General features: G+C 37.1%; 1 protein-coding gene across 7 annotated transcripts in view; it reads left to right on the top strand.

Annotated features, from left to right (window-relative positions):
• Ncoa1 (nuclear receptor coactivator 1) overlaps positions 1 to 15,396 on the top strand; it is a 306,946-nt gene that overhangs the window by 163,165 nt on the left and 128,385 nt on the right. For all 7 annotated transcript variants that reach the window (XM_029553833.1, XM_029553836.1, XM_029553823.1 and 4 more), the window contains 2 exons: positions 958 to 1,111; positions 9,314 to 9,419. In XM_029553833.1, coding sequence (XP_029409693.1) covers positions 9,331 to 9,419 — 89 coding nt within the window. In that variant the 5' untranslated portion in view covers positions 958 to 1,111; positions 9,314 to 9,330. Of the gene's footprint in view, positions 1 to 957; positions 1,112 to 9,313; positions 9,420 to 15,396 lie in introns of those variants that run through there.

Here is a 15,396-nt window from a genome sequence, read left to right as displayed (position 1 = left end):
AATACAGTTTCATACAGAAAAATTCATTTTCAATGCAACTGACATTAAGTTGTTTGCACATGCGTTTCTAATCTCTATATATCTGATTAGTACTAGCCACAGTCGGTTACATTCTGAGCTCCTTGGCATCTGACATGGATATAAAGTCATCAGGTAGGTTTCAGTGGTAATGTTTTTCACATCTGCTAATTATTAAGGAGCAAATTTTTATGCTTTGAAGAATTATTATTTTTTATCATTTTTTAAAAAATGTTTAATAACTACATGATTAGAAGAAGCATTTCACTACAGCTTTAAAATATTTAACACACTCCAGAACAAGAGTACCTGCAAATTTTTAGCTTCACAGTTGAATTAATACAGTTATACAATATTGAGCTCAGTACAAACCCTGTAAGACATAAAATTGAATGAGTTTTTAACCTTTAAAGAAAGATCTCCACTTCATTTTAGAATATATTGTTCCTTGCAGAAAGACTCATTGTTTCTGCTACTAACACTGAGATGTTGGTTCATGCATCTCTAATCTGTATGTATCTGATTATTACTAGTCATAATCAGTTGCACTTGGATTCTTGGTGTCTATAAAGTCATCAGGTGGATTTCACTGGTAATGTTTATCACCTCTACTAATTAACATGATGTAAATTTCCATGCTTCCTCCTCAAATGCAAAAAAATTTTTTTAAAGACATTTAGGGGGTTTATCAGATGTTTAACAGAATGTAATTATGCATTACTTTAGCAGCAAGCTGTCTCAAATAACATCACCGGAAAGGTCTTTGCCTATGAATTCAGATCTTCATCCATTGTATTTTGGAAATTTTTCTTTCCATTTGACTTTAAAATTTGCATTTCTTTCATTTCATAGCACTTCTGACCTTTTACTATTTCTTGAAAAATAATATTGTAAAATGACAATCTAACCCATTTGCTTTTTTCTTCTCCCTTGTTTTAGTTGTTTGTGTAATTGACCTTAAATGTGATAAGCGTGAAGAGACTAAAGCCATCTTTGGACATCATTACTCCATTTTCCCAGAAGCTACCCTCTGAAGCACTAGATTTGACCATATCTGTTTTGAGGACTCATTATGAACAAAGAAGTCTCCCAGGTAGGAATTATAGCCTTACTTTTTATGAGCTTTGTTGCTATAAAACTGAGGGAAAATTATTATCTTTTGAGTATTATTTTTTGGAAGTATGTGTTGTGTCTGGGACGCTTCAAGGTGATTGTAAAACAGGAGCTAATATTCCTATGTGTTAGTGTTCAAAAATTTCTAGGCAGTACTTTATGAACCATTTTAATGTAATTTGAAACTGCCCTAGGTATTATATTTTACAATTATATTTTACTCTCTAATTCTTAACTGCATTGAAAAATGGCAGCAGAAAACTATGCAACTATCCCTAAACTTGGTTCATATATTTCTAACATAGATCTGGTCAATAATTTTCTATATACATAGTGTGAATCTGGACATTTTTAAGTTGTTGCTGTTTTCTTAGAATTCGTGAATTGACCGATATAACCATGAACATGGTGATAGCAATAGCTGACTATAGGTAGAATAACATGTAGCCATGACCTTCAGTGAAGAAATGGAGCATTATCAGAAACTGCAAATCAGTAAGGGAAAGACTTCTAAGCAGGCTGCTTCAAATTAATAATTTTTCAATTGAGCTATAACAGTCAGTGAACAATCCCAAATTTTAAGCATATAACTTTGAGGGGGTCTTTTTTTGAGACAGGGTCTCCCTGTAGCTCCAGCTGTCCTGGAACTCACTATGTAGACCAGGCTAGTGTTGAACTCACAGAGATCCGCCCACCTCTGCCTCCCAAGTGCTGGGATTAAAGGCGTGCGCCACCACGCCCGGCAAGCATATAACTTTTGAGTCATCTCACATAGATCCCATTTGTGTAAACACTACCAAGCTTAAGAAGTAGAACAGCAACAATATCCATGAATCCTCTTCATCCCACTTGACACCCACCTTTAAAGATAAGATGGATATTATGTAAAGAATGATAGCTATCAACTTGGAAGGTGGGTTTAGCAATCAAAAAGAAGTTAAATTTTATTGGCAGGAAAGCAACATGTTTAGAATAAACCATCAACATAAATAAATAGACCACAGCTCCTGCTCACAGGAGGGGACCACAGCTGCAGATTCACTGTGATCCCCTCCTGTGAGTTTTGTTGTGGTCCTCTCATGTGAGATGGAGCTGTGGTTCCCTTCCGTGGACTTGGAGTCATGGTCCCTTCCTGTGAACCTGGAGCTGCTATCCCTTCCTGTGATCTAGGATTGTGGTCCCCTCCTGTGAGCTCAAACTGTAGTCTCCTGTGAGCCTGAAGTTGTGTTCCCCTCTTGTGAACTAGAACTGTATTCCACCCCTTTGAACAGGAACTGTGGTTCACCCCCAACATGAGCAGGAGCTGTGGTTCTGCCCTGGGAGCTGGATCAGTGGTCCCTTCTTGTGAGCTAGAGTTGTTGTCTCTTCTGATAAACCTGGAGCTGTGGTCCTCTCACATGAGCCTGAAGCTTAGACCTCTACTGTGAGCCACTTTTCCACATTCCTTCAAGGGTAGGCTGATAGTGGAGCAGAGTAGAGCATGGAGGACTTCCTGATGTTGGGCAGCCATTTCAATCTTCTCTGAGTGACTGCATTTTTCATCATCCCCTCCCCTGAGGTCCCAGGTTCTCCATAGCAGACACTTAGCCTCTTATGCTGGGAACAGGAGAGGCCTTTATTATTTGCAGATTCTGATCTTGGGAGGACTTAATTCTTTGGAACAGACCTCCCACCTTCCCTGAGGCTCAACCGTGGTCATCACTCTGCACTTTGGTCTGAGTATCCAGGCCTTGATGCTAGACCTCTCCCATTACAGACACCAAGAGGTTTTCCATTAATTCTGTTATTCTTCTACAGCCCAATATGTCTTCACCTATGTCCTAATTGAACTTCTAGAGATAAAAATCACAGTCTGGGAAGTTTAAAATAGAAAGTACTGTAATAACTAAACTGATATAATCCTCAAACTAAAAATATGTAATTAGATCTTAGAATATAAAATCAAAATTCTATACGTCTATTATAATTTTTGAATGTTGTTTACTGACAAAACTGTGCTACCAAGCTTCAACAATAATGGGAAAATTGTCACCGTTCCTATAATGTAAGTTTGTCATTCACACCCTTTCCAGATTTCCCAAACTATACAAAATCTTTCAATGTACTCATGTTACTTCTTAAAGAAAACAATGCTAATAAAATATTTTAATGCAAAAAATTAAATGAAATTAAAAAGTAACTCTTTACCTTCTCAAAATTAGAATAGAGATACTGTCCAATTTCTAGACCAAGAAGTTGGTTTTTATTTGTTTTCTGTTCACTATAGGTAGGAAAAGGATTACAAGACAGGTCACATTTCCAATTAAAGTGAAGAATTTTAAAGCTTTATTAAAAGTTCTTTAAAATATCTAACTGGGGCTGGAGAGATGGCTCAGTGGTTAAAAGTGCTTGCTGTTCTTGCAGAGGACCTAGGTTTGGTTCCCTGAAACACATATGGAGGCTACCAACTACCCATAACTCCAGTTCCAGGGGATCATATGCCCTCTTCTGGCCTCACAGGCATTGCATGACACAAGTGCACTTACACACATACAGATAAAACACTCAAACATATAAAAACATCTTTTTTAGATCTAACTATAGAACTTAAATATACTTTAAAAGTTTTTAAAAGATTATTTAAAATAGTACATTTAAATCATCTATTTAATTTGCTCTTCTATCTTTTATGTATACTTTCATTAGATATTAGATATATAGTAAATTCTAGTAACTGCCTTTTAAGTTCACAGTCTAGAAGGGGAGACGAGACAAAGGAATTATAACACATAGCACCTTGTCATGAGAAATAGCATATAGAAATACTTTTGAGAATGAGACTTCTAGATGAATATAACATAACTTCCCCAAAGGTAATAAAAATAGGCAGCTAAGAAAATAAGAAGTGGTACTTGAGCTTGAAGTAGAAGTTAGGAAACTTCTTTTGGATTTGTGTAAATATTAAAGTTGTATATTTCATTTTCTTTGTTTATAATTCCTTTTGTCTTTTATTTCTACTTTTGTAGAAAAGTTTAGAGTTGCTACTTGGTGATTGTGAATTTATTTCATAATCCCATTTTAGTAGATTGTTTACATTTGCTCATGTGTGAAAATGAAGTAACATCTTTACTTCTGTGCACTTGAATAGCCTTATTTCTGCTTCTGTGAATCTCCACAGGAAAAGAGGATTGTCTATTTTATTAGTTACAGTAATAGCTCTCTTAGCTGACATTCTTTTAAATTTTTTATTGAATTTTTGTGCATGCATTTCATACAGTACATCTTAATCATATTTATACCCTCCCCTATACCTCCCCCACCAGATTTCATGCATTCTATCATATATCTTAAGGCCTATCGAGTAATGTTTGTGTCTCTCAGTGTGAGTTCATCCACCGGCACCTGGTCAATCTATCTAGCGTCACTCCCTTACAGAAGACCAACTCTCCTTCACCCAGTAGTGATCAGTTACCAATAATTCCTCAGCTCAGGTTGGGGCTTCTTACCCATTTCCCCACTTCTTTGCTCAGTTTTTGTCTGGTTTGAGTCTGTGTGGGTCTTGTGCGTGTTGTCACTATTGCTGTAAGTTCATATGAGCAAGTTCCCAGCTGCCTGGAAAACTCTGTTTCCTTGTGGTCATCCACCATTCCTGGCTTTTACAATCTTTCCACCCTCTCTTCCACAGTGGTCCCTGAGCCTATCCAGGGACATTCACTCTGCAGTCTCTTGTTCTCTATATTTTGGCCAGTTGTTACTTTCTGTATTAATTACTCTCTGTTGCATGAAAGCTTCTCTGATGAGAGTTGAGAGATGCATTAATGTTCTCTCTGACTCATTTTGCTATGTTCCTTGAGCCTTAGGTATAGAGGTTGCATTGTAGATATGTCACTTAGGGTTGGACATCTCACAGATGCATTTTCTCTGTTTGACCAGTTGTAGAACTCTGTGGTAGTCTCATCTATTGTAAAAGGAAGCTTCTTTGATGAGTAGTGAGAGGTATACTTGTCTGTAACTGTAAGGATACATATCTAACATACAGTAAGAAATTATGTTTGTCTAGGGATGTGACATAAGTTTTTCTCTAGGCTCTATGACCTCTCCAGCCATGTGTATTTGCCTGTTTACAGTACCACACATGAGTTCCCTCCCATTGAGTGGGCTTTAAGTACAAATAGATAGCTGTTGGTTACCCCCAATATAAAATAGTAGTAGTAGTAGTAGTAGTAGTAGTAGTAGTAGTAGTAGTACCACTACTGCACTAGTAGAGATAGTTCACTTCTGTGATGATTGTTGTGGTTATTAGGCTTCACAGCTGGGTAGGACCATTGATTGGTTTTTCTCCCTTGGCAGCTTATCCTCTGCCATGAGAGCTAGTCTTCAGGGAGGTGGCTTCTAGGTCAGTTCCAGCTTGATTGCTCTAAGTTCTGTGTCTGAAGTGTGTCCTGTCTTCAGCAATAAGTTACCTTCAAGTTCTAGGAGGCAATGAAGGGCTGTGGCAATAGCCTGTGTTATTTTGGGAGTCTCTTGGACTACCCTGCCGAACAACTCAAAGGGAAGTTTCTCCTGTCTGGCACTGTTATATAGTCTTTAGCTGTACATTGCACTCAATTATTCAGAGGGAGAGAGAACAGAGATAAATAATGCCAAGGTGGTATGAAAAACCAGAAGGAAATGTATTCACTCAAAAGCCTACTGAAAAATGCATACACACACACACACACACACACACACACACACGCACACACGCACACACGAGTGCATGTGTAAAGCTGAAGGCTATATAGCAAGAAACATTAGCTGATATTCTTCTTTTGAGTTTCAGTGACAGAATGCATACTAAGAATACCATTGGGTTTTCTCAGCTTTGTGAGGCCTTACCTGTTACAGCCTCTCCTTATCCTTCTGACTTCATCTCCTCCTCCATTTCTCAGCCATGTTTCTCCAAAAAAAGAAAAAAAGCAAACAGTTATGGTCTGTCATAAAGCCTTCATCTCTCCCTTGTCAGGAGCACCCTTACCCATCTGCATTGTCACAGTTGGTTCCCTTGCTTCCCCCCAGTCTTTCTCATAGACCACCTTTCCTAACTGCTCACTTCTCCTTCATGTCCACATAATTAAATCTCTATTTTTGTCTTATTTTTCTCCAGAGCACTTATCAGCTTTTTAAATATGCTATGTAACATCATTTTAAATTTTATCATTTGCATTGCTCAAAATAGAATGAAACTCTATAAGAATAATGATTTTGCAAATTCATAGCTGGTAACCAGGGCCTAGAAGTAAGCTCAGTAAGCATTTTTTGCTCACTGAAATTGGTGTGTTCCCCACATTAAAGTCAAAGTTTTTTGACTAATACTTTCCTTTTCTGGGAACATAGCATATTACCAAGAATTATATTTTGAAGAATTTTTTTGAGGTTGAAACTAAAATTAGCATCTATAATACATGTTTACATATTAAAATTATATATAATGTGTAATTTGTTCCTATATAGATAGTATGTATACTATATAATACATAGAATATACATATATTATCTGTAAACACTTGGTTGGACAGGCATTTAATTTGGCATTCACCACATTCTATACTAAGTGAGTGGTAACGACATTGTATATATGAAGGGAAGTGGATATTTTGTGAATAATGAGAATTTAGTGAAGAGTTTTAAGCAAATGATTGTGGCGATCAGCCTTACCTTCAGTAGCCTAATCTGGAGACTTTGCAATGGACAATTTAAGGAAGATAAGACTGGAAACAGGAAGATCATTTGTGAAACTATTTTAGTAGCCCAATGAGAGATGAAGAGAACCTGAACCCCTTAAGTTGGCGAAGGAAAATATGAAGAAGGGATGGATTTAGGAAGTGAAAACAAACAGATCCTGTTATTCACTTCCACGTGGCATATAATGGCAAGAGGCTAAAATGGCTCAAAGTACAAAAAAATACATGGGGGGAAAATATGCTTAAAAACAGATTACATACTTTGAACGAAGGACAGGCAAGGGATAGTTAAATTAGAATTTAAACAATTCCTTCTGTCCCATGCTTCTTTTGTTCATGCTCCAGTTGGGGAATCCAGTTACTTTCATGAAAAAAGTGATATCTTGAAAATGACATTAGAACAAGAATGCTTTTGCTGTTGTTTACAAAACATATTAGAAGGTAAAAAGACTGAAACTGAGAAGGAAGGTAAAAGTAGAGGTGGGCAGATCTCTTTGAGTTCAAGGTCAGCCTGGTCTACCAAATGAGTTCCAGGTCAGCCAGGGTTACATAGTGAAACCCTGTTTCAGACAGAAAGATCAAAACAACAAAAAGATCTTGTGTTAACCTAGAATGAAATATTTAGTTTCAAGATAGGATTATAACTATATCTGAGACTGAAGAAGGAGACAGTATAAAATCTGTCATTAAGAAGTAATTGGCAGGAAAAGAATAAAAATTAGAAATGAGAAGTAAACAAGAAAAAGTAATTCAAAAAATCTTTGCAAGCTTGCAATTCTAACCTGGTATAGTGGTACGTATTTGTAATCCCAGCACTCTGGAGGCAAAGATAAGAGGACTGGGCATTTGAGGCCAGTCTGGGTTGTATAGTTAATTCTAGGCCAGCTGGAGTTTGCTATGGTAAAACCTTGTCTAAAGGAAAAAGAGAGATGGGTATGGTGGCACATGCCTTTAATCCCAACTTTGGAAGGCAGAGTCAGAGGCAGGAGCAGGGGAAGATGTCTGTAAGATTGAGGCTATCCTGGTCTACATAGCAAGTTCCAGGCCAGCTGGGACTATAGGGAGACCCTGTATTAAAGAGAGAGTGACACAGAGAGAGAAAGGAAGAAAGAAACAAAGAAAAAAGAGGACTGGAGAGATGACTCCACCATTAGGAGCAATTGCTGCTTTTGCATAGGACCTGAGTTCAGTTCACCTGGCAGCCCAGAACTGTAACTCCAGTTCCTGAAAATCCTACACCCTCTCTGGCATCTGTTTGCACCACTCATGCATGCATGTGGTACACAGACACATGCAGGTAAAACACTCAAAACACTCATACACATAAAATGAAAATTAAATTGAAAGAAAATCTTAGAGTTAGATATTTTAGAAAACCTATAGTATGGAGAAACTAGAAATGTGTCCTTTTGGCTATATTAAATAATCTTATGATTAAAATTTTAGGGATTATTTATACACTAAGAAGACTATGACAGTCTTTGGTCTTTAGAAGTGAATTTTAGAACTAGAAGAAGGATTAACTCAGATATATATATCTATTAAAGCTGTGTGAATGCTTGTCATAGATTCCAACATTTCTTCATGGTAAGCATTCCCAAACATGGTTGCTAACATACAGTGCTATGTTGTTTAATAATTTGGAATTTAAAGAAAAGCTGAAAGTTTTCCCATTTAATGAGAGTTTCTCCTACATTTTTTCCTCCCTCCTTTTATGAGGGTGAGTGGAGTGAAGAAGAGTAGGTATTTAACACTATTGAAGTCCAAAAGATAAACGTAAGATCAAGGATAGAGTTCTGTGTTTCCTTAGGGATTCTGCAGAGTAGTTGTTGGTGAGGGCCAGATCAGAAGGCATCTTTAAGGGCAGTCACTAACTGGCACGTGTGAAAGACCTGAGTGACATGCTAGAGGGAATGACTTTGTGTTTTCTGGCATCTATACCAAGATCCTAACATCAACCAAACTTTTTAATCTTTGTCACGAGATGGCATAAGCACAATTCAGAGTGGAAAAGTACAATTCAAAATCCAAATCCAGTTTAATGCTTTAATCATATGAATTTCACTTATTTTCCTATCAGTTTAAAATCTCATAAGTAAAATTGTTTCAAATCTTTTTGAAAAGAATAATTCTGAATATTAAAATAATAAAATAAAATATATTTTTCAGATTCTAGTTTTTATATTTACACATGAAAGTGTAAAATATCTCTAACTGTTGTAAGCATATTTTCATCCTAGTTGATCAGTACATCTTCATAGGAGATCATTAATTTTATTTTACTGATTTAGATAGAAAGGAATAACAGCAATGGGTAGCTGATGACCCTGTGGTTCAGATGCTGATGATTTTGTGATGGCTGTAATCTGTTCACTGTTTAGAAGTTCTTTTCTTTGTTTTGGAATAACAAGGCCCTTCCCCTCCCCTTGTTTATTTAGAAAGGTCATAAGAGATTTCTTACTCTTACCTTTCCTATCTAGGTGTGAAGTTTTTCAACATGAGTGGCCTTGGGGACAGTTCATCGGACCCTGCAAACCCAGACTCGCATAAGAGAAAAGGATCGCCATGTGACACACTGGCATCGAGGTAGGAACATATGTCTGTGGCTTCTTTGTCATTTTCACAGCAATTTTGGAACTTTTGTTTCATCTGCTTCAAGTTAAGTGATCTTTGACTCCTGTGTACTCACTACATTTTCTTTCCCTCGGGGTCTTTGCATGTACATCTCCCTCCATCCAGCTACTTCTTTATTTTTATAATTAATAGTTAGGTATCTTTCAGATGTTGTCTTAGTCGTTGCCTCCTTAAAGGGAGCCTTCTCTTCCTTCTGTGACTATTAGGTCAAATCTCCCTTATTCATGTATCTGTTACACATATTTTTCATGGCTCTGATCCATAATTACAGACTGTTACTAGTTTATGTGATTATTGCATGAATTCTTGACTTCTCTGTTATGCTCTTAATCTGCTATAATTAGTATGGGACCTTATCCATCCCTGCTTACCATTGTACCCCTAGATCACAGCACAATATGTGACTCTTATGTAGTAAGGACTTTAAATACAGTCAAATGAATAAATGACTCTATTGAAGATCTTTAAGTGTGATCTTAGGAGGTAAGAAGTACATTGCTGTAATATCATGCATTTTAAAAATAATTATTTGTGGAGTTGAATACTTGGTATGTTTTAAGGAATATGACTACATTAATCCAGCTAAAAGAAATTTATTACTATGGAAGCCCTAAGTAGTGCCAGATAAAGAAGGAACCTCAATCAGATTAAAAACAGTTTTTCAGCTGAGAAGAATGGGGCTTTTATTCAATTTGTCTTCTAGAAACTAGTGTTAAGTTTTCTTAGTCTCTACACTATCGACATTTTGAACTAGAAAATCCTTTGCTGTGAAGACTTATCCTGTGTATTGCAGGATATTTATCAGGGTCACTGTTTGTACACCTAAATGCCAAATGCTAATAGCATCTTAATTATAATAAAAAATGTCTCTAAACATTGCCAAATGTTCCTCCACAGGCAGGGAAAACCAAATCACACCGTGGATAATCAGTGATCTAGAGAGAAAACCCACAACTCCTCTTCTATCAATTGATTAAATGATTTTTTCTTTGAGAAGGTAAAAGAGAGTTTTAGAAAAGAATGTTAGGGCTAGAGGCTAGAAAAAGAAAAGTGACTGTTTCTCTTATTAGTTCTCAGAGCCTCATAGAAAAGCAATAACTAATAAAGTAGTTACAATCAGGTGTCCACATTCTTGGAAGAAGGCTCATGCCAAAATATGGTCCAGCTGTGCGTGGTCTTAAGTCAGTACCTTGCTAATCTCTACATATACACTCAATCTTTCTTGAAAACCTTAAGACTAAGCAAAATTGTTTTTATGTTTCTTTTATATTTCTCATTTGAGGAAATTCTGAAATACATGAGAACAGAGACCAAAAAGCTGTATCTAATAACTATATGTAATTAATAATATATTGTCTTATTCATATTTTATCATATTTGCATATTACTTAAATATCATTAGTTAAACTGATATGCCTATAGTTCCTCCAATCTATCCTTAATCTAAATAACTATAAACAGTATAGGATGTTTATTGAAGCTACATAAATTGTATAACAGTATATTTTTCTATAATGTACACAGTACATAGTAATAGTAACTTCTGATTAGTCTCTTGTTCCATGAATATGCCACATTGGAAAAACATTCCCAAGAAATGTAAACTTTTATAAATTCTTTGCTGTTGCAGTCAGCACTGTAGTAAACATCTTTATAGTCACCTTGTTTTTTTTTTTTTTTTTTTTTTTTTTTTTTTTTTGGTCTTTTTGAGACAGGGTCTCTCTGTAGCCCCAGCTGGGCTTGAACTCACAGAGACTTGCCTGCTAGTGCTGGAATTAAAGGCTTAGTCATCTTTATACCCCCATCCTCACTGGCAGCCTGCCATAGCCCCTCTACCCCCCACCACTGGAGCCCTGTTAAGGCCCACTGGGTTGTCAGTGTCTCCAGCCGTTCCCCAGTGCAACTCCATCCACTAAGTCTAGTGAACCTATCTAGAGTCCCTTGTTTTAGGAAGATCAGCTCTTCCTCATCTAGCAGCAATCAGTTGCTAACATTCCTTCAGATAAGATTGAGGTCTGCTATTCATTTTCTGAGTTTTATGCTTGGTTATTGTTTGCCTGAGTTTGCATGGGACCTGTGTATGCTGACACCATTGCCATAGAATCATATGAGCAGGTACCCAGGAGCTTGTAGGACTCCGTTTCCATATGGTCATGCACCTTCTCCCTGGCTCTTACAGTCTTTCTGCCCCTTCTTCTGTGATGGTCCCTGAGCCTTGGGTGGGTGAAGTTTAATAATGGGATCCTGTCCAAGGGCCAGCATTCAGCAGATGCTTGGTCTCTACCCTTTGGCTATTTGTGACCTTTTGTGTTCATGGCCCTCTGCTACATGAGGAAGCTTCATTATTGAGAACCGAGAGATTCATTAGTGTCCTCTTCATTATCCCTGCTTCAAGACTAAATAACCACATCAGTGGCCAGCACAGCATATGTCATTGGTGCAGTAGTGACACTCTTATCTTGGGGGCAATCAACAGCTACCTAATTTGACTAAATACCCACTCACAGGGAGGAAACTCAAGTGTGGTAATGTAAACATAACCTAATACACATGGCTGGAGTGGTCACAGGTCTTAGAGAAAACCCCAAGACAGTCACATTGCTAGGCTAATGTGATTTCTTGCTATGTGCAAAATATGCATCCTTATATTTAAAGACAAATATCCCAGTCACCACTCATCAAAGAAGCTCATTTTGCACTAGTCAGAGACTATTACCAAGTACCACAACTGGTCACACATGGACATTGTCTATGAATTGCCCAGGCCTAAGTGAGACATCTACAATGCAACCTCTACATCTAAGACTCACAGGACCAAAAAACATTTCATTAATTCTTTGATAATTTCATATAATGTATTTTAATTATATCCTCCCCCACTCTTTCCAGATCCACCCCAGCTCCCTGTCCACCCACATGTGCCCAATCAAGTCTAATTTGTGTTGCCCAAATACTCAGCTGTAGCCTGCCCTAGATCATGATTAACCTACTGGGGAGTAACATCCTTAAAGAAAACTGACATTTTCTCTCCCAGCAGCTATTAAATGTCAATAGTCCCTCAGCTAGGGCTGGGATTTCTCGCCTACTTCCTCTTCTCCATGCTGAGATTTTTTTGGTCTGGCTTGAGTTTGTGCAGGTCTTATGCATGCTGCCATAGTTGCTGTGAGTTCATATGTATAACTGTTCTACTCTCTGGAAAACACTATTTCCTTGCAGTCATCCACGATATCTGGCTCTTAAAATCTTTTCATCCCTCTTCCTCAAAGATCCCTGAGTCTTGGAAGGAGTATGATATAAATGTCCCATTTAGGACTGAGCACTCCAGTTATTCACCAGTTTTAAGTCTCTGTTAATTGCCTTCTACTGCAAGTAAAAGCTCGATGAGGGCTGAGAGAGGCACTAATATTTAGGAGTCATTTTAATTCTATGTCCATTTAGCAGAATATTTGTAGTATGTTCACCCCCAGAGCCTATGAACTATCTAGCCACAGTTAGAAATATTGAAGAATACTCAGGCTGAAATGAAGAAGGAAGTGAAACACTCAGTAAACCAATTAGAAACGACAGGAGAAAGTCTCACCAATAGGATGAATGAAATTGAAAACAGAGTATCAAGACTGGAAGATAAAGTGGATGAACTAGACCACTCAAGCAATGATGATGAAAAATTCAAGAAATCACAAGAATGGACTATACAGGAATTGTGTGACACCATAAAAAGACCAAACTTACGAATCATAGGCATACAGGAAGGAGAAGAATCCCAAGATAATGGCATGGACCAAATCTTCAACAGAATCGTGGAAGAAAATTTCCCTTAATTAAAGAAAGGTGTGCCCATACAAATACAAGGAGCATATTGAACACCAAACAGACAGGACCAGAAAAGAAACTCTCCACGGGACATCATAGTAAAAACACTAAACATATAAAACAAAGAGACAATACTGAAAGCTGCAAAAGAGAAAATATAAAGGAAAACCCATTAGGATTACAGCTGACTTTTCAGTGCAAACTATGAAAGCCAAAAGAGCCTGGACCAAAGTATTCCCAATTTTAAATGACCACAGATGCCAACACAGATTACTATACCCAGCCAAAATGTCGATTATAGTCGAAGGGGAAAGAAAAATCTTCTATGACATAAACAGACTAAAGGAATTCATGTCCAGAAAACTAGCCCTTCAGAGAGTTCTGAAAGCAATACAAAGAGCTGAAGAAAGGAATGACTATGCCCAATGGGTTTCAGAAAGAAAATCAGTGAAGGTATAACTGTGGAAAAGTACAGCTGTATCAAGAATGTAAACAGAAATAAAAATGACAGGATTCAATACTCATCCTTCATTAATAACTTTAAATATTAACGGACTGAACTCCCCAGTCAGAAGACACAGACTGGGTGAATGGATTGAGAAACAAAACCCATCTTTTTGTTGCCTGCAAAAATCTCATCTCACTTTCAAGGACGGACACTATCTTAAAGTGAAAGGATGGAAAAAAATATACCAAGCAAATGGTACTAAGAAAAAAGCAGGTGTAGCAATTCTAATAGCTGACAAAATATACTTTAACTAAAACTAATCAGAAGAGATAGAGAGAGCCACTGCATTCTGAACAAAGGAGCAATAAATCAAGAAGATATTACAATCATGAACATATATTCACCAAACTCAGGTGGACCCAACTTCATAAAAACAATACTACAGGACTTTAAGACCCAGATTAATCCCAACTCATTAATAGTAGGGGACTTCAGTACCCCACTGTCTCCATTAGATAGGTCAACCATGGGCAGAATTAACAGAGAGACATCTGAATTAAACAATACCATATATCAAATGGACTTAACAGACATCTACCGAGTATTCCACCCAAGCCCCAAAGGACATGCTACCTACTCAGCACCCCATGGAACCTTCTCCAAAATCGACCATATACTGGGGCACAAAACAAACCTCAACAAATACAAAAAGATTGAAATAATTCCATGCATTCTATCAGACCACAATGCAATAAAGCTTACAATCAACACCGGAAGAAGCCATAATCACCACATGAACACATGGAAATTAAACAACACACTCCTGAATGATGAGTGGGTCAAAAGAGAAATTAAGAAAGAAATAAAAGTATTGCTGGAACTAAACAAAAAGGACAGTACAACACAACAGAACCTCTGGGACATGCTGAAAGCTGTCCTTAGAGGGAAGTTTATAGCTCTAAGTGCCTACATCAAAAAATCGGAAAGAACACAAATAAATTACTTAACATTGCAACTCAACACACTTGAAAAGCAACAACAAATCAAACCCAAACCGAGCAGACAAGAAAAAAAAATCAGAGCAGAAATTAATGAAATCAAAACAAAGAAAACAATACAATGAATCAATGAATCCAAGAGCTGGTTCTTTAAAAAGAGAAACAAGATTGACAGACCACTAGCCCAGTTAACCAAAAGAAAGAGAGAGTACCGCCAAATCAACAAAATCAGAGATGAAAGGGGATACATCAGAACACACACCAGAAAGATACAGAACATTATAAGGGAATACTTTAAAAACCTATATGCTACTAAATTTGAAAACCTAAAAGAAATGGACAGATATCTAAAGGCATGGGAACCACCAAAACTAAACCAAGAAGAGATTAACAGCTTAAACAGACCCATAACACAAAAAGAAATTGAAACACTAATAAAAAACCTCCCAACTAAAAAAAACACAGCACCAGATGGATTTACAGCAGAATTCTATCAGACATTTAAAGAAGATCTACATCTAATACTACTTAACTTATTCAAAAAGAAAGAAATGGAGGGAGAGTTTCCAAATTCCTTCTATGAAGCCAGCATCACTCTAATTCCAAAGCTAGGCAATGATACAACCAAAACAGAAAACTATAGACCCATATCCTTAATGAACATAGATGC

This window comes from Nannospalax galili, unplaced genomic scaffold (assembly GCF_000622305.1).
Source record: "Nannospalax galili isolate Female #2095 unplaced genomic scaffold, S.galili_v1.0 scaffold1191, whole genome shotgun sequence".
Classification (NCBI taxonomy): Eukaryota; Metazoa; Chordata; class Mammalia; order Rodentia; family Spalacidae; genus Nannospalax; species Nannospalax galili.
The sequence above is the reverse complement of the archived record's forward strand: the minus strand, read 5'-3'. Positions and strand labels throughout refer to the sequence as shown.